The 26,272-nt window shown below is 46.4% G+C and overlaps 1 protein-coding gene across 2 annotated transcripts in view; it reads right to left on the reverse strand.

Moving 5' to 3' along the window:
- Positions 1-14,526: 14,526 nt before the first annotated feature.
- mgat3b (beta-1,4-mannosyl-glycoprotein 4-beta-N-acetylglucosaminyltransferase b) overlaps positions 14,527-26,272 on the reverse strand; it is an 83,740-nt gene continuing 71,994 nt past the window's right edge. For both annotated transcript variants that reach the window (XM_030092956.1, XM_030092957.1), the window contains exon 5: positions 14,527-26,213. In XM_030092956.1, the coding sequence (XP_029948816.1) occupies positions 25,716-26,213 (498 nt within the window). In that variant the 3' untranslated portion in view covers positions 14,527-25,715. The remainder of the gene's footprint in view (positions 26,214-26,272) is intronic.

Raw genomic sequence — 26,272 nt, forward strand, 5'->3', positions numbered from 1 at the left:
TCACTTTAATAATGCACTTCCAAGTGGCTTTAATTTATCGACTGTTAAGCGCAGCTCCATCAAATCATCCATTCATCTTCCACACTTTCTCAGCAGATCTTTCATGGAAGCAGAACTTGGCCAGTGTCACACTGGAATTGGCTGAGCTTCAAAAAAGAGAATTTAAAAAATGCGTCGTTTGTCTGAATGTGGAGAGACATTTTTCATTAAATTCGTGTTAAACTTTCAGAATCGTCACTGTGCCGAGTCCAAAAACACAGAAACCATTTCCCCGGTGAACATGTCTGATTCGTCTTGTCACATGGACGATTTCCCGGGAAATAAACGGTGCTGAGAGTGAGGCAGAGCTGGAAGGTGACCCATGATTCCCAGCTTCACCTGAGATGATGGATCTGTTTCCTCAGAGGTTCAGGACGGCGCTGCAGGGCTCCGGCTCCATTTCCCTCACAGTCATGATTGTTTTCGCTGTTGTGCGTTAACATTTTTCAGGGGCTGACAGTCTCTGATTCTCCCGGAATAACAGCCGAAGTGGAGCTTTTATTGTGGTAAGAGATTGTTGGAGTTTAGTTTCCAATGCAATCCAACTTTGTTAAGTACGAGAACCACTGAAAGAAGTTAAAACAAGACTTTTGGCCTCATGAAATACATCATTGTGCCCGTCTCCCTCACTTAGATCCATGTGCAGCTTATGAAATGACTTATAACCTCTGAAAATGCTTCTATTTATTTGTTTGTGTTTCTGTTTTTACTCCATTTATGAAGGTGGTGAAACCAGGCTCCAGGCGTTTCCTCAGCTGGCCCGCCACCACTCTTACTTGTCGACTTTCAGAGCAAGATACAAAAAAAAAAAAACAAAATACAAAAAAAGAAAACAACAACAATATAGATAAAATTAATATAGAGATGATATTGATGGTCTTCTAGATTGCATCTTCTACTTTTTCCAGCTTCAGATTCGTTTTTTGCTGTTAAGCCCCAATATGTTTAATGACTTCCTCCACCAACAGGGGCAGCGTTACAGCCAGTCCCTCCACAGCGACCAGTTCACCGAGCCTGAGTCTCGCTCCAGCTTTGAAACAGGATCGAATGCATGAAGAAAAACAACAACAACAAAAAAAAAACCCATCTGATTCTGTTTGTCACTGATGTTACTCATAACGATATTCTCACTTCATCACTCTAAAAATCCACAAAAAACTGATTGTTCTTCTATTGTTCGTGATTTGGCACGCGTTCTGGAGGGTTTCAGTAAATCGGGTCCAGAAAAAGAGCTGGTTGTTTCTTTATGGCTGAATTAATGCTCAACAATTCCACTAGGTGAGATGTTGATGTGCTTTAAAGGTGCCTTAAGGAGTTTGCCCCCTGCAGGCCTTGGGCGTAACGCAGCTTAGTGAAAAACTCGTCCCTGTGGCTCCCGTGCACGGAAGAGGGGAACTCCGTCTTCGCTCGTTTAGTAGCGCTCAAGTAAGATTTAAGTTTCTTCTACCTGGTGGAGTCTGTGTGGAGCTGTGGCAGTGCTAGAAGCCAGTCTGTTCTGACTTTCTGGAAGCTCCTGCTCAGTTGTTGCTCACTAAGCATCTGGCGGAGTAATGGCGGACAAAGCGAAACTGAACAAGCCAGAGCGCGCATTATGTCATTCCTTTCAAATTCTCCCCAAAAAAATGCTGGTGCCAGACCGGCACTGTGACTTTCAAGTGACAATTTAGCGCTGTTAGAGGTACTGGTAATGAATATGTCAGGGCACATTGTACACATCATTAAAAATGTGTAACAGATTTATGGTGGAAAATAAGTATTTTTAAGGTTTTAAAACTCCTTAATGCACCTTTAAAGAGAAACTCTGTTGTGGCTTTGGAGGTTTCAGGCTTTGTGTTGTTTTGATTTCTGTCTTTTCAAGTATTTACCTTCAAAACTGAAATCCTTATGTCACAAAACAAAAGAAAAGATACGACTTGGATTTGTAAAAATCTGACTGGATTTTCTGCTCTGCCACTTTTCCAAATGCCTGAAAGGAATCTTGTTCTTCTGGACAAATAACACAAAAATCTCAACATTGCTCAGAAAACACACTATGGACAGAAAACACACTACTCTCCAAAAACTGTAGGAGGTAGGAAGAAAGTGCTGGAAGAATGAAAAACACAAAGGGAAATGCATGAAACTGCATCTGATGACAGACACACTCCGGTCGGGTCGGACGGATTTTTATACTGTTCAGTGTGAAAAGAGTGAAGTTCCAACACAACATCCCAACAAATGAAGCACGGCGGTGGCAGCATCATGCACCTGGCTGCAAAATGACACAGGCACCTCACAGAACAGGTGAGTTCATGAAGACTGAGAGTTGAGGAAAACACGGACAGAAAGGCTGAATGAGACTCTTCTTTACTTCCTGTATATTTTTAGATTGAACCAGACGACCTGAACACAACAGACCCATTAAACTTAAAATATCTGGAGAGATCAATGAAACATGATCTGTGCTTCATCTGAAAACAAAACGGATAACATAGCATTGAAAGACTCTGAATATGAGAGATTTGGAAATAAAAATGATTATTTTTGGCACTTCTTGTCTGCGGCTAACAAACTTCTGATTCCCACAAAATTAATGCAACACTGAAACACTGAAATAGCTCCAGAAACATTAGTATTCCTCATTCGACATTTAAAAAAAAAAAAACAACAGTCACCACTTTGATTCATGGTCCGTCAGTATTTTTCACTGTCTTCACATGAATCAGACCTCCGGGGCTGAGGCTGACAGCTGGACCGGAGCAGAGCCGGCCTCAAGATGTTGGACGTGGTTTAAAAAAACCAGCTGAAGGAGGGACGTTCGCCTTGATCTCACCTAATGATCCAAAAATAACAGACTCATAAAGCGTCTCTATAAAAGAGGCTGGATTTACAGCCCGGATGATCCAGAGCTGGAGGTAAGCTCTGCAGCCTCGCCGTGACGCCGCCTCGTGCCAGTGAATGGAGATCAGGGGGCGGAGCCACTGGGAGCATGAAGATGGATGTTATGAGGCCGGGGAGCCAGTTTAAAGACAGTTTTATTTCAGTTTGAAGGCCAAGCCGAGCCCGAGGCAAACAGCTGCTCTTCAGGCCTGGCTGGGCCGCAGCCCGCTCTGCTGCAGACCAGAAACAGGAAGTGGGGCCGAGCGGCGAGGCAGCGCTCCCCTAATCGCAACCACACGACCTCTGACCGGCTCATCTGTCAGAGCGTGACGGGGCGAGGAGGAGGAGGAGGAGGAGGAGGAGGATGAAGGGGGAGACTCAGGTAGAAACGAGAGTTTAGGGGAAAACCCATGCCAAATGAAATCTGTAAGGCAGATGTAAAGACATCCCTCAAATCCCAACAGATTCTTTAAATCCCCGACTTAAAGCAGAGGCCTGAGTTTCTGCGTCGGTGACGTGGAGAGTTAAACGGACGTTTACGAACTGCGAGGAAACAAGTGGATCCACAGACGAGGCGAGGAAGCTCCAGCCGGCAGAGAGATCCAGAGACGAGGAGCAGCTTCAGCTGTTTCATGTCTCTGCTAATTTAGCAGAGTTTGCACTTTTCAAAAGAACATTTCTTCATTTTACTTTAATAAAAAATTCCGTGTTTGTGTTCCCAAAAAATTCCTCTCTAAAATATCAAAATTACAGAAATGCCATTGAATAAAAGTTAATACTTTTCCTACTTTTTAGTATCTCAACACATCTTTCTCGTAATTTTTAGTCATTCTCAGCATGGAAATTCACTTTGTAATGGATTTAATATTGATTTTATCACAGAAAATATTTTAATGTTGATTTTTAGACACCAGTTGGATTATGTTGACAATGACAAAGATTTGAAGGTGTAGTTTTAAGTCAGTGAAATAGAAATACATCATCGTGCTAAAAAATAAACATTTGTGTTGTCTTAAAATTCAGTGGAAACTTCAATTTTTCGTTTCTTTACAGTTGTTTTTATCGCCCATATATCTGAACTTCTGTGGATGAAAACATCGAGTACAAAATCTATTCTCAGTTCCACTTCAGATTTCAGCATTTTCAGGTCTTTGGTAATCTCTGATGCACAGAGTAAACAGGTTTATGTGTAGCGAGTGAAGAAACAACCGTATTTTACTGAGAGTGTTGTGTTCAGTGTGTTCTACGTATCGTATGTCTTCTCAGTAATGAACGGCTGCAGTTTGTCAAACTATTAATTGTGTTCAGTCTGTAGCGGAGCCAGAGTGGGGGCAAGGGGGCGGTCGCCCCAGGGCCCACAAGGTCATAGGGCCCCATTTCATGTGATGTGTTCACATTTACTCGTAAATAAATTATTATAATAAAATGTGCAGTGAGTGCGAGAAGGTATACACATATGATTGTGGGCTCCAATTTGCCAATTCTTCCATTAGACTGTCCATGAATGCATCAGAGCTGTAAGCCAGCGCTGATTGGCTGTGCGGCATGAACCAGTTTTTTCTTTTGCACTTGATCTGAACTCTTTGGAGGGAAGTTCAACAGTATGCTAAACACTATGCTAGCTGCTAGCGGTACTACCCAAAACCTAACATCGGAGCCACTGGTGAGTCAGTGAAACCTTCAGAAATATTATCTTTATCAGAATGCTGTGGTCTTAAACACCTGCCTATTTGAATGTGCCTTGTGTTGCTCTCAACTACAAGAGACTGCTGAGTCTATTTTTTTCTAATATACATGAATTCCCAAATATATAGATAGCTGTGTCTATATCTATCTGAATAGATTGTGTAATTTTAGACCAGCTGTGTTCATTTTATATTTAAGCTGTATCAAAGATGGTCCAAATATAGCCAGTGACTATTTATCTGAGCTTTCAGCACCATGGACAGCGGACGATCTGAGATTGACACCTGTGAGGCTGCAGTTGTGTGTGTGTGTGTGTGTGTGTGTGTGTGTGTGTGTGTGTGTGTGTGTGTGTGTGTGCGCGTATGTGTATTTTTTCTTCAGAACAAGTTTGTGAACTGGTTTGTGACTTTATTCTGCTTTCTGAGGCATATAGGTTTGCTTGGCTCAATAAAAGTTAGCATTAGTGTTGTTTGATGGTAGCATGAGGGATTGTTTGAATGGTAAAATTACTGTCATCAGGGCCCCTCGAGAATGCTCCACCCCCTCTGTACTGAGACCCACGCTCCGCCTCTGTGTTCAGTGAATAAAATTCCTGGTTTTTTGTTTTTCAACTCAGTGAGTTCATCTGTTGAAAAGAAGTTTTATCTATTAGAATTTAACGCGTTAAAATTCCAACATGAGTGTGACCACTTAAAGAAAAACTTATTCTAAGCAGTAGAAGCTAAAATGAGCTCAGAAGACTGAATGTGTTTCTGTTTTTAATCAGCTGGTTTGTCACAGTTTGGATCAGAGACACCAAACTGGACCAAAACTCTAAAAACACAAAATCCTGGAGATTCACAGGACTGTGACGATCACAGAAAGAAAAACCTGCCAGAACAGAACCCACACAGACCAACAGTCAAACAGAGCCCAACAAAGATGCTCAATATAAACTGGATCCAGCAGGTGCAGCTGATCAGACTATCTGGAACGATCAGGAAAGAGATAAGCAATCAGACAGGAGGGGGGGAAAGCCTGGAGCCTGGAATGAGAAAATCAAAACGACACAAGAATCTAAGTTAGCCTAATGTGGTCGAAGATCATCAAAAGATCGCAGTTCAGAAAAATCTAAAACTAAATGGAGGCATTTCAGTGGTGCTGGCGACGCTCATTCACTTAGTATTAACAGAGGTTTAAAATTGGTAGATTATTGTTGGAATAAAATACATTTTTGAACTAATTGAAATGGTAAAACGAAATATTTGATCTTAAAGATCTTTCAAAAATGAAGTTTCAATCCAAAAATATTGAAATTAGAAATGTAGAAGAAACAAATGTGAAGTTATCTCGGTACGAAAACAATTAAAATGCTGGGAGAAAGCAGCAGCGAACACACCGCACCACATCAGCAGACCCGTATCAGTTTCTAAACTACATGAAGACGAAGAAACAGAAGCACAGAGGAGTGCAGGCCTACAGGGGAGTGAGTTATTTCTATATTTACTTTATCATCCAATTTATTTAGACTGACAGCAAAACTCAGTTTAAGTGTTGGATTTATTTGCCTTGAAAGTTTTATTTATTTTCCAGATTTATATTATTATGAAGGACTGTAGCAGATAGAGCATTTTTATGGTTCAAGTAATAAAAATGTTCATTCTGATTTAACTGAATCGGAATTTTTCCAGTATTTTGTGTGTGTGTGTGTGTGTGTGTGTGTGTTACCTAATGAAGACACATTCAGGTCATTCAGAGCTTTCCGTGGGCACCGCTCTGCAGCTGTTTTTCTTTACTCCTGACAGTGAGGCTGGTGTCAAATTACAAGTGATTAACCTCGCCTGTGGGCGGGCTCAGCATTAAAGATGGGTGACGAGGGGAAGTGGGATTTCAGGCCGAGAGGTCAAGAATGGAGAAGCTAAATAAAGGAGGTTTGTGTCAGTTTAACATCTGAAAAGCTTGTGGAACATAACTCTTGAAAATGACTTGAAAGCTCAGTTCAGCCATTTTCTTTGGTGAAAAACATGGATTAAGTTCTACTGGTGACAGCTGTTTGAGACATGAGATCTCCATTTCAAATGCATCTCCTCTCAACGGTAATCAAGTGTCCCTTTACATATAACTTCAAATGCTTAATCTGTCAGGATGCTTTATGGAGTCGGGCATTTCAACGTCTCTCTGTCTCCGTCAGACATTTTCCATTGTTGTTTCTGTCCATCCATCATCCCTCACTCGTCTGCGCTCCCCTTGTGAAAGCCCCCCGGCTTAATGACTGGATAATGGCCGAGCGGAGGACGGTGCCAGAGCGCCGCTCGAAGTGACGGTGGAGCGGCTGAACGTGGTTCTGACAGACACGGCTCCGGCTCCGCGCTCCACCGGCTTTAAATTATCTCTGTGTGAAGGTCATGAGTTCAGCTGAGACGGGCAGATTCAGGACTGGGTGAACGAGGGAAAATCTCATCCTGAGCCAGAGACTCGGGCCCGTCCATGATGGACAGACAACGGAGAGAGAGGCGTCCAGAACCTGCTCTGGAACATTGTGGGACTGAGTTCAAGATGATGAGGATGTTTGAGGTGTGTGATCTGAAGAAAAACGTGAGAAACAACAAGGAATATGTCAAAGTGAATATTTTTCTTTAGATATTGCCTCCACTTGACCTGCCTCAGCTCAGCCAGCGTCCATCACTGCACATCTCAGTCAGGACCCGTTTCATTGGTTTTCACTACAGTATTGAGTATCTGGAGTGAATGATAAGCCTTATCCTGCCTCGTCCCCCACTGTCCAGTACCTCATTCTACTGCCTTGCTCTCTCTTCCAAGACGGGTGATAAACAGGACCTCTGAGACATCTGAACTCACTGCACCGAGCCGCATGACAACATAGAAAAACTCAGATGTCTGACCTCCAAGTTCAAACCGAGGTGTTCTGGTTGCTTGTTTGGCGTTCCGACCACCGCGTGCTCAGCAGACACAAAACCAGCAAAACACTCCGTCTGAGCAACTTCCTGAGGCGAAAACACTACAACTGCTAAACCTTGTGCGTTTGCACTCAAACCAGTCAAACAGAGAACCGATGTTTGCAAAATGTTTGCAAAATGGAAACAGAAAACTTTGGCTGCTTTTCAGGTGTTAGTTGAGGTGGAACCTTTCATAAACTCTCCGACTCCATGTAAACAGGAAATGGAACTTTCCTGAAACACAGCTATTTTTGCATGTATCGCCACAGCCGTAGTAAAAACTTCTTCTGAACACTCAGGAGTAGATGGAAAACAGCAACAATGACTAGAGATAGGTACGTAGGTATCGTTCACATTGGGAACCGATACGGTACCAATTCCCGGCACCTGGGAATCGATACCAATTTTTGGTACTTTTGTGTGTTTATGTGTTAATAAATGCTAATTTGTTGCTGGCTGCAGATGAGTTGCTAATGGATGCTAGTATGCTAACGGAGGCCAGCATGCTAATGATGCTAGGAATGCAGGAGTTGTGGGCGTAGATCTGAGGCTGGTCTCTCCTCAGCTTTGAGAAAAATCTTGTTCTTAACCAGGAGCTTCCTAAGATTACAAGTTTTCCCACCGCAGCGAGCGTAACCTGCATTGTGGAGCCCTGCTTTGTAGCGCTTTCTAGTCACATTTGCTTTGTTTGCCTGCTTGCTATTATGATAATAATAATGTATGACTTATCTGGACACTCAAAGATGCTTTATTCATTAACTCCATACCCGGTGGTGGTTGGCTATAAGTAGCCACAGCTACCCCGGTGTAGACTGACAAGGCGAATGCCATTCTGCGCCATCGAACAATCACACACTGCATTCTCTCAGGCTTCCTGATGTTCCCTTGAGTTCTCCCGTCCAGGTACTGACCAGGCCCTCCTCTGCTAACCCTCTGAGACCTGACGGGATCGGGCATCAGCTCGGCGGTATGGCCATTGACGTTTGACTTCATTGCGCTCTTGAGCGTGTAATGCTGTATTCAAGTCCAGCATGGAAAATCGCCAACTCTTCCACTCCCTCACAGTCACAAGGATGTGTTGAGGTACCGAAACATAGTGCTGTTTGATTTTACGTGTATCGGTACTCGGTAGTGCCGAGGGAATTTGGTCAGTACCTTGAAAAGTACCGAATTCGGTGCCCATCCCGAGCTATGACTATTATGACGGGATTTTCACTGGAAACTTTGTATAAAAGGAACCTGAAGTTTATTTGTTTGATCCCTCTGCTGAAAGCTCACCACTGTGGCGATCTGGTGAAACATTATCTCTCTCCTACTTGTTTACTACCCTGGACTTCTGAAGGTCATCTGAAGGACAGATGTAGGTTTACAGAGTGAGAAAAAAACTCTCTTTCACACTGACTTATCTCTCTATCAGAGACTAATTCAGTGGTTTGGCATTCTGAGGCAGAGACAGCAGCTCAGAGCGCAGCCCTGAAGGAGAAGGAAAGGTTTTCTCTGCTGATCCAGGCCCTGATCTTCCCCGACGCTCTCTCCGGGCTAAAGAACAAAATACCAGCTCGCAAGCACACGCCTCAGGTCAGAGCTCTTATCTGGTCCCTGCACTGCGCGGAGTGTTGGGTTGTGGAGGAAGGAGGAGGAGGAGGCCGATTCTCTGGTCCACGTGCACACTTCTTCTGTTTCACGGTCTGATTCTGGGACTGAATGTTTACGCAGTGCTGCCAGAGATCTGTGGAATGTATATGTATGGGTCGTGTTAGGACGTTTATGCTGGAACAGAGAAAAAAAACAAACCCAGTGTGAACTTGTCTTTAATCTGTAAGGTGAAAATCTCACTGGAATTCACTGAACATGCTGGAGGAAGGTCTCGTGGGAACCACCGTCTGTGTAATTTATGTGTCTTTTTCTCCTTTTTAAAAAGAGAAGGTGAACTTTCATGAGTTGATGAACACAGTAGGAAGAGAAGACCAGTTCGTCCACGTCTGACAGACCAGCAGTCTTTAATAACAGCATTTTGTTCCTTGTGGGACACCCTGAGTTTCCTGTGCCTATATTAAGACTCGTTATGTAAGAAAAGGGCCGCGGCGTTGATCAGACGTCTGTGCGACCTCGGCCAAGTTTGAAATAAACCAGCGATGAACAGAAAGTTTCCAGCCGCCTGCCGTAAACATATGTGTGAACTCTTCCTACACTCAAAGAGTGTTTATGTGGACTCTGCACTCAGCAAGACATGAATATCTCCATCTCACACGGTATTTACTGTAAAGGCAGTCAAATTAAATCACAGATTCCTCCACGGGGCCAAAACGCGTTCCGGCATGCGCAAGCATCCGTCCACGCTCTGAATTAAAAGGCTGAAAGCTGCATTTTTTCCGTGCACCTGCGTTTTCAGGTGGTAACACGTCTGTCATGGCGGAGCGATTTACTGCAACGACAGAAACTGAACTGACTGCCACCCTGAGCCGCCGCCGCCGCCGCCGCCGCCGCTGCCGCCGCCGCCGCCACCGGCCTCAGGCAGTGGTGACAGAGAGACTGCAACAAAAACACTGGCCTGACATGGAGGGAGTAGCTGTTCTCACTTTCTGGAAGGGTCTGGTAAACACAGCGACGAGCCAAAAAGCAGAGAGAAGACATGCAAATTTATGTATGCTCACATTTCCAAATGCAGTCTTTTTTAAATGAAATGTTTTTGCGTTTCACACTGCTTGGTTTGAGTTGCAGAAGACTGGATTTGTGCAATAAGTACAATATTTAACCAGGAATTAATGTGCATTCCTCCCTCCTCATCTCCATTTTTCATCACTTTCATCTTTTCAGATTTACCTGCTCCACATTTATGAAACTTAAGCATACAGCTAAGGCCCCGTTTACGAAACACTTCGAGGGAAAATGCGTTTTTGTGTTTCCGGTTCAGTAAAGTTTTGCATTTACACGGCAACGTTTTGAAAACGATTTCCTTTTACACGGAAACAGCGAAACTGCTGAAAATGCTGTAGTTAACATGCCAAGCCATGGGGTGGCGCTGTTGGTTGTTTCTGGAACGAAACCAGATGGCGAGTTCACAAACGTTCAACCTGCCTGGACAGGCGACACGGTTATGAAGTTGGACTGTTACTCCAGGTGACTCTGAAACTCTAAAACTACAATTATTGATGGTTATGTTGAACAAAATAACGACTGGGTCATTTATTTTTGGACCCAGCAGATTCTCCAAATCACTAACAGTCATGTTAGTGAACAGCCGGCTGAGGTGATCCAGAGTAAATATCGGGGCTGTTCTCTTCCTGCTTCTGTTCTTTTCGTCAGTCTGTACACAGCAGCCGCTGTGGACCGAGAGTTTTAGTAACCATTTCAGTGTTTTTGAACTAGAGTGCCATTTTTCTGTGTGCATGAGAGGCAAAATGAAGAGGACTGTTTTTCAAAACATCCTTTTTGTTGTGTGTTGAAGCAGCCGGTCCCTCTGCCCACATGAAGGCGCGCGCACACACACACACACACACACACACACACACACACACACACACACACACAATCCCATAGGTACTCATTTCGCCGTGCACACGCTCACATGCAAAATAACTCCAGCTCCATCTTTCTGGGTTTTTAAAATTACAGACTTGCTTTGTCCCAGTTAGGCTGACTCCACCCCGAGCTTTTCTGAGAAGCCACACATGCACACACACACACACACACACACACATGCACGGACGCATGCACGCGCGCGTGTATGTGTGTGTACGATGCAATACTGAAGCAACCCCGCTCCACTGGGCCCGAGGCCCTGCGTAATCTCAGCCATCCAGCACCGCTGCCCCGATCCGGAGGTTTCCGTCTGCTGCAGGTTTCTCTGAGCTGCGATCATTACTGCCGACACGCAGCGCCTCCGGCCATCTCCGGCTCCATCTTCCTGTAATTGATCTGGCGTCTCTGCTAAATTTACTACATTGTAGAATTTTTCAGGAAAAGCACAGTCGTCCTGTTTAATCTTCAGCCACATAACAGAGTAAAATCTTTTTTTTTTTTTTTTTTGGATTCAGCTTGGTGAAAATGTCAGAAGAGAAGAACGTCAGTGTTGCATTGAAGCTTCTGCATGATGTGTTTTAAACTGGTGGCAAACTGCTGTAGATTTAGATCTGATGCACCCCTGTTATCCTCCCGGCGTCTGCTGGACTCAGCTCCAGCTGCTGCGATACCAAGTTTGATAAAGCAGCGGGCTAAAGTTAAAGGGCCGGCCGGAGGAAACAGGATTCGCATGGTGGAGTGGAAGAGGCGGAAAACACAGGCGGAGCTGAGAGAAAGACAAATCTCTCAGGGTTATTTTGCTGCTTCACGATTCAATTTAGCACTGTGGAACATTTAATTACGTGTCTCTGTTTGTCAGACTCGGCTCGCTTACTGCAACTTGAGGAAAAAAAAAAAAAAACAGCAGCATTTTAATTCAATGGTCATTAGCAGCTGTGGCGGCTGGTATCGGCCATTAGCCGTCTGCAGAAACACAAAGGAGAATTCACAGTGGAGAGATGGACTTTGTTGATGAATGTTGCCAGAAAAAAGCATTTTGAATGAAAAGTGTTGGACGGAGTTACTTAATGGCCTGTTTACTGCGCTGATGCTTTGTTTTCCTGATGACGGAGGAATCTCGATGGGGAGAAGTGAAGATGCGGCGCAGTAAATGTATAATTCTGTGTTGTGATGGCCTGAGACGAGCTCCCTGCGAGAGTGACGGCAGTCAGCATCGTCCCTGCGGCTCCAACTATCCGCCTCAATTATGATTCCAACGTCACTTTCAGGGTTCAGACGCCACCTGTGAAGAGGAGCGGCGCTATTCCCCGGGAAAGGAGTGCCGGGACTCAGCAGGCGGCGCGACGGCGTCTGAGCAGCGGACTGATTGGGACGCCTGTCAATGTCGGCGTGTTTGACGGAGCCCAGCCGAGCTTTTACAGCTAATCAGGCCCCCGTGATTTAATGTGACTTTGATTTATACGGCGAATCCACACACAGCGTTCTGTAAACAGGCGGAGGTTCAGCGCGGCGATCGGCCCGCTCGTCTGCTCCGAGTGGAGAGGTGAAAGAGCGCTGCTGATCCACCACGTCCAAATCCAGGAATAATGAGGCTGGTGTCCAATTACCGCACCATGACGCATGTTTGGGATTGCCAAAATTGAAGATAGTTGGAGTTTTTTTTTAATTAGTTATTTCTAAAGGCCTTAGAGACAGTTTCATTGTTAAACTGTGGCTTTAAAGCGGTTTGTGGAATTTGTGTGAGAATTTTGTGCATCAGGTGTGAATTAGTAAATCACAACGCCCAGCTTGTCTTTAATCTATTCCTTTCAGCTCTTGCCACAGTTTTAGAGGTATTTTCCTATTTATTCATGACCAGAACCTCTCTCCTCTTGGTCATTTACTCCTGAATGTGGTCTCATCCTGAGTGGTGTGTGTGTGTGTGTGTGTTTCTCTGTATTTGATGTGTAGATCTGCTGCGAGAGTCTTCAGATATTTAAAGAAGTTTTGTTTGCGGCTCCAGGAAGCACATATTTGGGTTTGTGTGGCCGAGCTGAGAGCCGGATTCCATCTAAATGTTTGGACGTGGCGGCTTTCCGTGTGCCGCCGGGCCTCCAAACACACTCGCTTCTAAACTTCTAGCTTCCATTTGATGAAAATCTTGAGAGATGCGGTTGAACTGCAGACTTTAATTGTCACTTAGTGCCTTTCATTATTTATTTGGACTGTGTGTTTCTGGTTAACAGTCACACCCGCAGACACAGGAAACATCTCTTCTTATTCTCAGAGTGTTTGATGGAAGCCGTAACAGGAGGCCTGAGACCGGCTCGCCGTTTACTACACGGCTTTATGGCTTCGTCTGGATTACCAGTGGCGCATTACGGGGCTCCAACTGAAGGAAACAAACCCACGTTTATTGCACGGGAGTTATTCTGATAAATTAACGAAATGGGCAACATTTGAAGAAGTCGTTTCTCAGATCTGACAGTCGGCTCGTTCCTCCTCGTGCAGACAGTGAAAGTCAGATTCCACCGTCGTGTTATGGACGTGCGTTTACTGAACAGATTCCAAAGATCACCTTCTTTTTGTACAGTTAAGACTTTCAGCCAACGTGGAAACACTTTCATTGTGTTTCGGGTGTCGGTTTCCATAGCAACGGCGCTCTGAGCCACCGACGACGCAACTTTTTGAACATGGTCTGACGATTGCTGCTACTGTCTACTACGAAAGTCTGTGTTCTCGCATTCTGAATGTTTAGAATGCATTGTTTGCACAGTCAGATGAGATCAGCTGAAGTTGGATAAGTGAAGAAGATGAATGGATGAAGGTAATAGTTAATGTTCACAGGCTCTCTGGTGATAATACGGAGTTGGAAGCAGTTTCCATTTTATTTTTCACAAAGATCAGTCAGTTAAAAATTGATTAAAACCTTCATTTAGTTACGTGATCATATAATTGTTAAATCGTAACAAAGATGACTTTCAGGCCGACGCGTTGATTCATTCTGATTTCTGATCAGACCAGACATTCTGTAAATGTAGAGCTGTGATTATAGAACAGCATAAGAGAAGGGTTCATGATTAATAGAGCAGTGAAATATATCTGTCAACAATGGTGAATTCTTAGGTTTGATTGTTCTTTGCAACAGTAGAATAAATGTTTACACACACACACACACACACACACACACTCACACACACCCATCAGGATGAACCCGGAGCAGTTCAGAGTGAGTTCAGCTGTGTGGAGCCTCCTAATGAGATGTAATGATGTGTGTTGCAGTGCTGCCCTCTAGTGCGCCGAGCAATGGATGATGCAAATCACAGCAATCCAGGACACACAGACACACACACACACACACACACACACACACACACACACACACACACACACACACACACACACACACACACACACACACACACACACACACACACACACACACACACACACAAAGCATGGGTAAAATTTTAAAATTAATTTATTATATGTCTTTGTCATAGAACTCAGTACTTTTTGTTCATGGTTAACATACAGCCATTCATATAGAGAACAAATGAGCTTTTTTTTTTTTTTTTTTTGAAATTCATCATTTTCAATTAACTTAGAAATTTACACTTTTTTGTGACGGCGCAGAGGAGAAAAATATCACTTTTTTTCCACCCAAAAAAGTATCTTGTCACTTTTGTATTTTTTTGTCCCTGTGAGGGAAAAGGCCCTCAGCCTCCTCCTCCTCCTCCTCCTCCTCCTCTTCATCTCCCTCTATCTCTCTCCATTTGGATGAGTGGATGTTGAGGCAAAGGGAACACCTGAACGCACCGGCACAATCAGGAAACACAGGCCAAAGGCTGATGGGGGCCGGACATGGAGCCACTGAGCAACACAGACAAAACCTCTTCTCACACACACACTCACTCACACACACACGTAGCCCCGACAACCCGTTCAAAATAATCAAAACGAAAGAAATAAACTCAGATAAAAACCAACCCCCCCCAACAATGATATAAAAAATAAAACTATGCGAGCATTTACAATCATCATCAGTGCACGGGGACGGAGGGAGTCCGGGTCGTGTTTGTGGGATCACAACAGGAAGCGGGGTTCGCTCATATGCAGCCATCGTGTTAAAAATCAAACAAAAAGAATCTCGTGAAAAAGTGCTACCAAACAAATTTAAAAAACATACTTTTAATCATCCTCCTCATCATGTAAAATATAGATTTTCCTTCTGTGTGTGTGTGTGTGTGTGTGTGTGTGTGATGAACGGAGGGCTAATTGCGGGCCGAGCAGCAGGGAGCGTGTGGCGGATTAGAGGATCTGGACCTGGCAAACGGCCCTGCTGGTTAATTGGCTGCAGACCGGCTCGGCCCCGGGGACGTGAGGCCGAGTGGCGGCGGCGCCACGCCGACTTCCCCTCATCTGCCCGAGGCCGACTGCCGGTGTGTGTGTGTGTGTGAACAATACGGTGCTGATTTTTTTTTGGGTTATTTTGACCTTTTCCGAGGACAAGCTGGACGGCAGGGAGAAGGGACACTGGCCGGTGTGAGAGTTCAACGATATGCAGACGACGCTTTACTGAGCAGCAGCGAAGAGCCGGACGAGCAGAAACAGCAGAAACAGCAGAAACAGCAGCTTCTACTCCAGATGGTGATCTAAACAGCTAGCAACTGTCTTGAGGTCTTTTTACAGGTTTTTTTTTTTTTTTTTTTTTTTTTTTTAATTTTCAATATAATTTTTCAAAAAAGTGCTAATAGGAGAGTGAAAAGCACCTCTTTTTTGATGTATATGATATGCTATAGAGGTGGATTGGATCCAATTGGAACCAAAGGAAAAGTCAGAATTTTTTCAATGAGAAGGAAAAAAAAGACGACTGTGCTGAAAGAGACAGTATTGTTGTTTTTCCTCTGGCGCTCAGTCTGGACTTCCTCAAATGCAAACAATTTATAAAGCCTGATCACAGGAAACTGACATTTCCTATGGATCTGTCTGCGTTATGCTCTCCGGCTCGGTTTCTGATGCTGCTTCGTGAAGCCAGCCTCCGACAAACAGTGACTCAGTCAGTTATATAAAATCAGGCAATTCTTTCAATGTAAAACAAATCAAAACCCTGTTTTAAGATGCATACACTGACTGACTGGCTGACAGTTACAGTATGCATATGAATAAAACAAAACCACATCTCGCAAATAAGGTGCAATTCATAGTTTAACAGGCAGAAGTCCTGTCAGCATTTCAGCATGCAACAAAAAAAGCAAACAAAAAAAAACAAGACATTTTATCATCCAAATGATTTTTTGACTGATTTGTCAGCTTCGACAACAAAAAAAAAGAAAACCAGTGATAAATGAAGTCAAATAAAAAAACAGTACAAACCGGAAATTAAGAAAAGATGAAAATCAAAGCTGTTTTTGTCCTTTTCTTCTGCTTCCTGGGTCGCTCCGGGGTCAGGACTCCGGCCACAGCCGGTTCTGAGCGGCTGAGCGACGACAGAAAGAAAAAAAAAAAGTTTTTTGTTCACACAATGGTGAGCCTTCATAGCGATCACATAACGGCGCCTACAGTGGTCGGACTGTTTGACCAGCAGGGGACGGAGCTGCAGTCAGAGATCACTTCACAGTTCTGATTGTGAGCATGTGTGTGTCTGTGTGTGTGTGTGTGCCCGTTATGTGTAAACAACCTCTGTATGATTAAAAAACATAAAAAAAAAAGAAGGCAAAAACAGAATCAAATCAAGTGGTTACGACACGGTCAGGAGGAAAGACGGCGAGGAAACAGTCCCAGAGATACGACGGAGAACCGAGTCCCTTCAGAGGAGGTTAAAACACGTCTGTGAGGTGAAGTGGGAGTGTTTCCTAGCAGTAGGCTGAGACAGTGCTTTGAGCTTACACACACACACTCACACACACACACACAGATGCCTTAAAAAGACATTAAATATCAAGCTGCCAAGTGGATGAAGTTTCCAAAAAGAAGTACAAAAATAAAGTTAAATAGAAAAACAGATGCGTTGCTTTTCCCTGTTTTTTTTTTAAACGTCCACCGAAAACAATATTAAACCTTTTCGAGAAGGAAAAGACTCGTCGATTGATTTTACATAGAGAGAGAAAAAAAAAAAGCGCGAACCAAAACAAACCGAGACGATGAAAGGTGGAGGGTGTGTGGAGGTGGGGGTGGGGTCGCGGCCTCTCTCGCTCCGTCTGCCTCTCTGGTTCTGATTTCGGGGGAAGGGGAACCCGGGCCACCATGTGACAAACAAGCCACACGTGTTGGGAAGTGAACGTGGGCGGGAAGTCATCGACTCTGAAACATCTGCCTGGGATCTGTGGGCAGAACGTCTGCAGCCAGAACAAAGTCCGGAGATCAAGTCTAAGTCAAAATGTTTTCTGTTCCCATTAAAACAGCATCAGACTGAGGAACGGCCGACTCGCTCTGAAGGTGGACTCTCAGGTATCAGACCTTCGGTTTGGGCCGGGATTCCGGCACAGATTTGCTCCATATGCCCGTCTCCTCCAGACGCAGCGGTGCCTGACAAAACAATGGGGCTGGTGTCAAATTACAAGAACTTGATGCTGCCCGTTGGCAGGCTGGGCACTGCTGAAACAGAGAGCGTCTGGACGCCGGCCAATCGGGACAAGACGGGCTCTGAAGCGGGAAGGCAGGGGTGGTAAAGACAGGAAGTGAGACGGCCGAGGGCTGGGAGGAAGAACCAGCCCGTTTCGTTTGGGATTCAGATTCAAGTTGAGCTGGTGGAGCTCCAAGAATCAACATTTGATTTGAAGCCATGAAATCGGGATGTTGTTGACTCAAACTGCAGCCAGTTCGAGAGATCTTAAACTCCTGGTTTAAACTAATCAGACTTTATTAATCTCATGAATCGAACCTGCAAACCCCCGGTCTCCCGTCCATCCTCTGGCCTCTCGGTCACCACCGCCCCGAACCACTGGCTGCTCCGTCCGTCCTGAATCCCGACACGAACCGAACCCGCAGCGATCCACTCAAACCGGCGCCGCGACAGGAGCGCTTGTTTACAGCGTGGACCCGTCACGTCGTCTGTCTCGCACCGACGCCCGCCCCTCTCGTCCCGGTTCCCGATGGCGTCGGATCAGCAGCCAGGTGTCGGCCCGTCTGCCGGCGAACGCCGCGTGTCACCGCGTCCATCTGCCTCGGCGGCGCCACACCGACTCTCCTCTCTTTGATCTGACGCCTCCCAGCATATGGACTCGGGGACCAGACTCGGCCCGCGCCCCCCCGAAGCCAACAATCTGTCCCTGGAACGCGCTCCGAGTGTTCCGAGTCCCGACTCCCAGAGACGGACTGACACACGCCTCTCCTCGCTATTCCAGACACGTCGGTGTTTGTCGCCCACTCGCCGTCGCTGTTGTCTCCACGTTTTCACGTCGGGAGCTGCTCCTAAACGCTGCCCAGCTTAATGCGTTTTGCTGCTCAGGCGACGCCGCTTCACCGAGTGAAGTATTTTACTGGCACTTTCATCAGACTCCTTTTACAAAGAGGTAAAGACGGAGTTATTAACAAGGCGGGCGGTAAATAAATGAAGGCTTCAGCGACTCAGAGGGGAGCTGCAGTTTTAGCTGATCTGGTTTTCATTCAGCGGCAGCCTTCAATACTTTCCATTTTGAGATCGTGGCATCAATTTGTTGTGCAGACGAAGTGAAAAGTACAGTTTTTGTTGGATTGACTGCAACGTGTTTTTAAGGTCAGCGTCTCTCTTCCGCTGAGTAACTCAACCCATCAGTCTTCACCACGATTTCTGGTAGAAAGTTCGTTCAAGTTCATTGATACTGAGCAGAAATGACAAATTTAGATAGTAGAGTAAAAAAAAAAAAAGATGCTACTTGTTTGTTCTGTTTGATGATCTTGTCTGCCGACTCCTTAGAGGCAATCAGTGAGCAATACAGACCAGTTTGTTCTGACCAAATCCAAGCCTGAAGCACCAATTAGGCTTAAAAACCATTCTGGAGACTCTCCCTTGTTTGGGTGCGTCACTCTCGGTCTGAAACTGAGTTCGTTCCAATCAGCAGTGACACATCGGCGCAGCTGTCGGAGGAAACGTGGCTGCGCCGTCTGTGGAATGTGAATTCATTCATTCATTTGCTTGCATAATGACATGTTTGTGGCGCTGCTGAGAGAAACGCTCCGCTTCCTTTTGTTCGCTGAGAAACCTTCTCCACACCTAAACGTCCTCCACACGTCTGAAGTTCCCACACTTCTCAGAGCCGCACAGGAACCATCGAGGCAGAAAGAGCAAACTGCTGCAGCAGCTCCGCTCGTAACAACCCCCCCCCCCCCCCAACGCCCTCCGCTCTTTGATTTCCGGCCCGCTCGCTGCTGAGGTTTCTTGGAAAAGATCAGTTGGTGGAAGCCACGGGGCTGGAGGGGGTCCAGGGCCGTGAAGGCATGTGAGCACCAGCAGCGGTTCTGCTGGTGGCTGGGAAACCCGACCCTGCAGAAACAGACGCGCCTGAACTGCGTCGATGCGAGGACGGAGGAAGAGCGACGGCTGATCAGATCCGCCTGCCGGGAGGACTGGCCTCATGTAAACAACGCAGGTGAAGACTTTCTCCAAGAGGCTCTTTTTCCAGATATTATCTCGTGTGAAATGAAGATGTCTGGATTTTACACTGTTTGCTACTGAAGATAACTACAATCTGGACATTAAGCCCATTTTAATGAAACCTGCTGGTGCAAAATATAGTAAAATGTCCAAAACACATCTCCTATAGCTGTTGCATTAAGCATGTTTTCAGAAACTCAAAAAAAATCATTGTTTTCTTTCGAAGTTTTCACCATTTGCTTGGTGGTTTGACGGGCTGGACCGGAGCCTCTTGTGGGCCGGTTCCATGTTTGACACCCAGAGTAGATTATTGTACATTCCTGACTTTGTAGGAGTGGAATATTTAAAAAAAAAATGAGTGGGAGTTTAAGCCTTCAGAAATAAAGCAAAGCCAGATACTGATAATTTGGCCATAAAATGTGGCTAAACTGGAGGGAGTGGCTGGCTGGAGCCCAGCTGTGGACCCAGGCCTGATCGTGACCTGATGCAGGCAGAACGATGCAAACGTCTCTTCAGAAAACATCCAGTGATATCTTCAGCTAGGACCACTCCACTTCCACACACACACACCTTCCAAATGGGTTATTTCCTGTTATCAGAAACTGAAAACAGCAGCAAAAAAAGAAAAAGACATAAAGAAAGGGGGGAAAAAAAAGCCTGCACTGAGCTGTTTCCTAGCAACACATCTCCAAACCTGTCTGCAGCGGCATCGCTCTGTCTGCTTTACAGCTCTGCATTTCACACTTAATTTATTCCCTCTGTTCCAATCAACTCCAGCAAGCAGCTGTGTTTATTGCACATTATTTGTTGGAGGGTTGCCCAAGAAGCCGGATCGAATTAAAAAGTCAAAACTCGCATCTTTGGCAGAACAGAAAAAAAAAAACGTTCGACACAAAATGCTGAAAACTGTAATCAATAAAGTGGTAACTAACTAGCATGTGGGCAAAACCGAGTTTACTCCATCGTCTCGGGCGGTCTGCATGACTGATGCCAGCGACCCAAGAACAGCCTCATCCGTCCTCGACCGGCCTGCATCCGCCTGGTAATCTGGGAGATCTGGGGTCGGGGTCGGGGTCGGTTGTACCGGGTTAGTTTCAGGGGTTTCAGGGCTACAGCTGCCTCGTCTCCATCGGGTCAGGCGCGAGAGGAGCGCTGCTTTGGTTCGGGTCTCTGTAACGGTTAGGAAACGTTCAGTTCTCCCATTTTTCAGCTGTATCGACAAACTGTACCCCGTCTGGAAAGACAAATGAACGAAGCCACATTGTGTGATTCGTTTGGACGTTTGAAGTATTTATTTATTTTTTTACTTTTGGCTCTCTGTCGGATTCAGATTGGATTTTCAAATATGAACAAGTTAGACTTTAAAGGTTTTCTCAGCCTATTTGAAGCCGCTGCCTTAAATCTCACAGTCGGACTTGGATTTTCTTTGCTTTGTTCTGTCTCCTCTCCCCCCGCGTGCCGCTCCTCTGTGCTGCAAATCATTCCCCCGCCATGCTGACGGCTCCTGCAGTATTTACAGAAAGCTCAGCGGCTTCAGACCGAAGGGTCCGGTCAAATCTCGCCTGTGTGGACGGAAGATTCGCGGCCGTTCCGAGATAAAGCGGCGCTAAGATGGAGGATATGGGAGCGTCGTTAAACTCAGCAGAGGAAGCCTCCTTTTCTCGCTCTCACAGCATCAACTCCTTCAGATCTGCAAAGGGCACTAATGCAGATTCAACCTCATCCTCAGCCGGGATTATTTATTTATTTATTTATTGAGTTTTGCTTCCATGATTCAGATTTCTGCGTCTGCAGAAGCTCGACACTCGGAGGAACCGCGTGTCGTTGCAGGGAGACATTTTAAGACGAGTCGAGAAACACTGCAGACCAAGGATTAGAACCGCGGACTCGTAAGAGCATCTGCTGAACGCTCACAATCTGAAGTGTCCTTGAGCAGCGCAGGCTATCGGCAGACGCACTCCGTTCTGTCAGCGTTACAGCTCAGCTTCACTCAAACTGTCGCCGCTCCATAGATTTTCTTTTCGGGCGCTGGGGGGTGAGAAGCTGCTCCATTCATTAGGACGCTTTTCCGTTTATCACAGGGACAACGGCGCCTCCAAGAAGTGAAAAATCAAAGCACTACGGTCCAGATTATCACCTCTGCATGACTGGCACTGGGATTATTGATGAAACGTCTTTCTGGTTGGTCCCTATTAAAAATGATAATAAATAACTCTTGTTTTTCATGTTGCTATTCACTAGCCTCATGTTTAATTCTTGAGCCCACCCAAGTTAAATAAATAAAATGAATGAAACGAGTAAATCCTGTCCTGCTGGTCTGGATACTGTGACGAGTCGGTCAGAGTTTCTTCTTCGCGTTGTTTCAGCCCTGCCCTGAGCAGGCGTGTCTGGGTGGATTTTCTCTGACATTTGCAAATAAAATGAATGAGGTATGAGATATTTTACATGTTTGACTCAGGTCACAAGCTACAAACTACTCTGGGAGGAGAACTGTCTGTGGAGACGCTAAATGCAGAATTTTTTCAAAGCATAAAAGACCAAACCGATATCTGTGTATGAACTGTGACAAACAGAATGCTTGGGTTAAGTCTAGGGTCAAAACCCATTTGGCTGGGTCAGTCTTTCAGAAGTTTGCATTCATAACATCTCAATCAACCAGTCTGGGTTCCTAAACCTCAAAAAATGTTGTTCTGTTGGCTTGAACTGTTTGGAATAGTACAAAAATCAAACACACGTTGGGTTGGAATACCAATCTAATGTCACAAAGGCTGACTGCAGATCAGGAGTGACCTTTGAGAAAAACCATCCGGCCAGCTCCGGGTCTTCCCTGCAGTCTAAACGGGGCGGTTCCTGCCTCTTAAAGCCTACATGTTCCTGAGCAGCCATGTCGCCTTGTTTTTCCAGATTTATGACAATATGCAGGAGCTTCAGGTTTGCGGTCAGTGTTGTTTCCACAGTGATAAAAGAGGCGACAGGACATGTGGAGTAACCCCCAACCACCCCATTTACCTGTTCAGAAGACGCAAAATCTGCTTTAGACGTGTTTGAAAACCGCCTCATAAAGCCTGGCTGCTCTCTCCTTTGTTGTCTCACGTCGAGTCCTATTTAGAGCTCATTTCTCCGCCGCCCCTCTCGGCTTCGGGCGGGATTCTGGCTCTCAGACAGCGACCTCAAACCCCGAACAGCTGCCGCCGAGTGCAGCGGGACGGACCGGCACAACTGTCAGCGGCCTGCTGGCTCATCTCATTCTCGACTCCGTGAGCTGACCGCCACCGGGAGCAGAGCTGAGGGGAAGAACGACTCGACGGGCAGAGCGGAGAGCTTCTACGTTAAAGGATTATCAACAAACAGGCCACACCTCATTGGCTCGTTTTGGTCGATGTTCACAATGCTTGAGTTTTTCAAGGTTTGTGTCTTACTGTAAAATGACGCAGATGTACCAAAAGTAAAACTACAGCCGCCATCAGTACCTTCCAAATCTACACTCATTGTACAACAGGGTGGTTTTTTTTCTCGGGACTATGGAGGACGGCCCGGTATTTCATGAGGGACTTGTTGTGTTTGTCTGCTTCCTTTCCCAAATCATCAAGGCGATAGTCTCTCTCAGGAGAGACCCTGGCTTATCTACTGAGGATGTTGCAATAGTAAGGAAACAAGTGTTTGAAGTGTCTGGAAAACGGCCGTTTAGTAAAACTCTTGCAGTTTGTTTTTTGTAGCTTTTGGTCTTTTTCTTTTGGATCAAACTGAAGTTGCCTGTCGCTGCAGTGTGAGAGGGAAAATCCTGTGACCATGAACACTGAGCTGCACGGTGACAATAACAAATAAATGAGTCTGATTAACGAGGCCTTTAGGAGACAAAGTCAACAGGAACAGAACAAATGAGGAGGAGGAAGTTTTAACTCAAGGACACTTTAAATGAGGTGGAAAATGAAAAAAAAAAAAAAAAAGGTTTTATGAGGTATTTTGTACTGAAATGATCACCAGTGTCTCATGAAATTAAAGCTACCACCTCAAAATGTTTCTATCTGAAGGATCTGATTTGTTTTCCTAATCTTTCTCCTCCCGAGGCGAGCGACAGCATTTCTTCCCTGAAACTTTTCATTCCTCTGGAGAAGTTCTTCACCTTGAAACCGCATCGCGCCTGAAGCGGCGGTAAACAGCGCGTGTGAAGCCCAGGCAGGCGTAGAGAAAGCAGATGGCGGCTACAGTCAATCTGCAGTCAAAAGAAAAATCAATGCATTTGCTCTTCTTTGATCATTCCTTGTCTGCTCCGTGTATCGCTTTGCGAAGCGCTCCGCGGCACAGTAAACACCGCCGCTACGATTTCCCTGCCCTTGACGGGAACGCGGCGAGGCTCCCCGCCGCCCTCAGACACGCATCACACACGGGTTAGCGCACACACACACGCGTACAGCCGCGCTCGCCAAATTGTCCGCAACGACGCCGACTCCCGCCGGAGCGGGCCGGGGCGGGGATCCGGGCATCCGGCCACATCGACAGCTGTTCATGGCGGCGGGAGACCGAGACGCGAGCCAGCGGCGCTCATGCCTGAATGTTCAGAGGACCGCGATTCGCGGGCGAAGGGAAGGCATCGACAGGTAACGAGCGGCGGGCGGGAGGAAGGGAAGAAATGAGGCTCGAAACAGACTCCGGCTGATCAAATGGGAGCATTCTTGGGAGGATTAACAGAAAATAGATACACGTCGGAGGGAGAGAGCCAGTGTGTGTGTGTGTGTGTGTGTGTGTGTGTGTGTGTGTGAGGATAGAGGAAGATTTTACCAGCTCTGACATGATGGAATGTCTGTAGAAACCCCACAAAGAGCAAACTGTTGATGTGGAATAAAAGGAAACGAAGACATATCTGGGAAAAATCAGAGCCGACGGAGAGAAAACAAGAAGAGTTCCGGCTCTGCGACTGGCGAACCCTCACACTCTGTTACCCCGAGGCGACCACGGTCCCTCAGCGGCCGGATGGACGATGGCGAGAGGGAAGAACTGAGAGGACGGTCTTTCTCCAGCCACCGGGCCCGAGCCGTCCAGGATCGGACGGAGGCAGAACGCCAATAAAACCTCAGATGCCGTCAGCGGGGCGTGATTTATTCAGAGCAGCATGTAGGCTCTGAGAAACACACGTTCACACACACACACACACTCTGCACACTCATCCCTGTGACACTCGTGCGTCAGCTGATTCCTTCTCATCAGCGCTCTCTTCCCACCTCATTACGCTCCTTTCTGTCTCGCCTTCTGTCTCGATCTCGCCGTCGGTTTTCGTGCCCACAAAGCCTCACAGCAGGACGCACGGGCGGACCGCGCACAGCCGCTTGTGTTACACAAACACCCCGCTGGGTCCGACCTGCCTGCAGATGAATGCAAGTGTACGTATGAGCCGACACTTCTTCTATATGGTCTTTCCTTTACATTTTGGGGGGGTTTAAGACGGATTTCTACCGAGACGCGACACCATTCTGAAGCAGAGTCTGGTTCTGGAAGTGAGGGTCACCATCATGACAGGAAGACATCTGAAAGGTGGGGGGTGAAGCGGGAAACATCAGCCGGTTTGTAAACTTTTAGTCGACAGAAAAAAACAAAACAAAAAAAACCCGACAAAAGACAGTCCTTCACTTCAAAGTTTCTCGTCTCCACAGGCTCCACGCGCCCATGAAGAATCCCTGGCTTTGCTTCGAAGCTGCCCCTTTCTCTCAGAGAACAGGCGAGTCGAATCGGGGGTGAAGGACGGGAGGACATGGGGCGGGGTGACGGACACAGAGATAGCTTGGCCCTCTCCCTCGAAAAGGAAGGAATGAGGAGATCCGTGACGGTGTTCGTCCAGTGGTTGAATCCTCTCCACGCTCGCTCTGCAGATCCACGGTGAATGTGACGCAGTGTTCCCTTTTTTAGCCCAAAATAATGATTTTTTCTTTTTGTTTTTCTTGTTTTAAAGAGATTTCAAATCCCTGCAACATCAGTGCTGCCTGGTGGAGATACATTTAGTTTTGTTCCATTAAGAGTTCATCAGTACCGCTGCAGACCTCCTAACTCAGTGCCGTGGACTCAGCGAGGCCCCGTTATTTATTTCACATGTTTTTTGTTTTTCTCATTCTTTCCCAGTTGAACTCCTAGCCCTCGTTCAGTCTGGACGCTTTACTATAAGGGTTCTCCAGGAGGTAGCGGTACCTGTCATAGTGCTCCAGCATGTACTTTGGGGCGTACATGTGCTCTTTGGGGTCCACGGGGGGATACTCCTGCAGGGAGCCGTCGAACCAGCCCCCTGTCCGGATCAGATCGCGGATGTAGTTGAGGTCGCGTTTGTCCTCGTAGTCGCCCCACCGCGGAAAGTCTCCGTTCTGCGCCGACACCAGCTTGAAGTAGATCCCCTCGGGCGTGAAGCACCAGGAGCAGTGCCAGCCGGCGAAGTGGAAGGGGCTGCCCACCGACCACTGCACCAGGATGTGGCCCGTCTCGTTCTCGTACTTGCGGAAGCCGGGCATGGTGTAGTACTCCCGCCGGCGCAGCTTGATCCCGTCGCCGTCGTAGACGACGCGGAGCATCCCCAGCGTGCAGCCGGACACCACCTCCAGGGAACCGAACTGCTTCCAGAAAAACCCGTACAGGGACTGCAAGGGAGGAAGGCAGCGTTAAAACCGACGGAAACCAATGTAGGGGTGCACTGATC

This window comes from Salarias fasciatus, chromosome 6 (assembly GCF_902148845.1).
Source record: "Salarias fasciatus chromosome 6, fSalaFa1.1, whole genome shotgun sequence".
Taxonomy (NCBI): Eukaryota; Metazoa; Chordata; class Actinopteri; order Blenniiformes; family Blenniidae; genus Salarias; species Salarias fasciatus.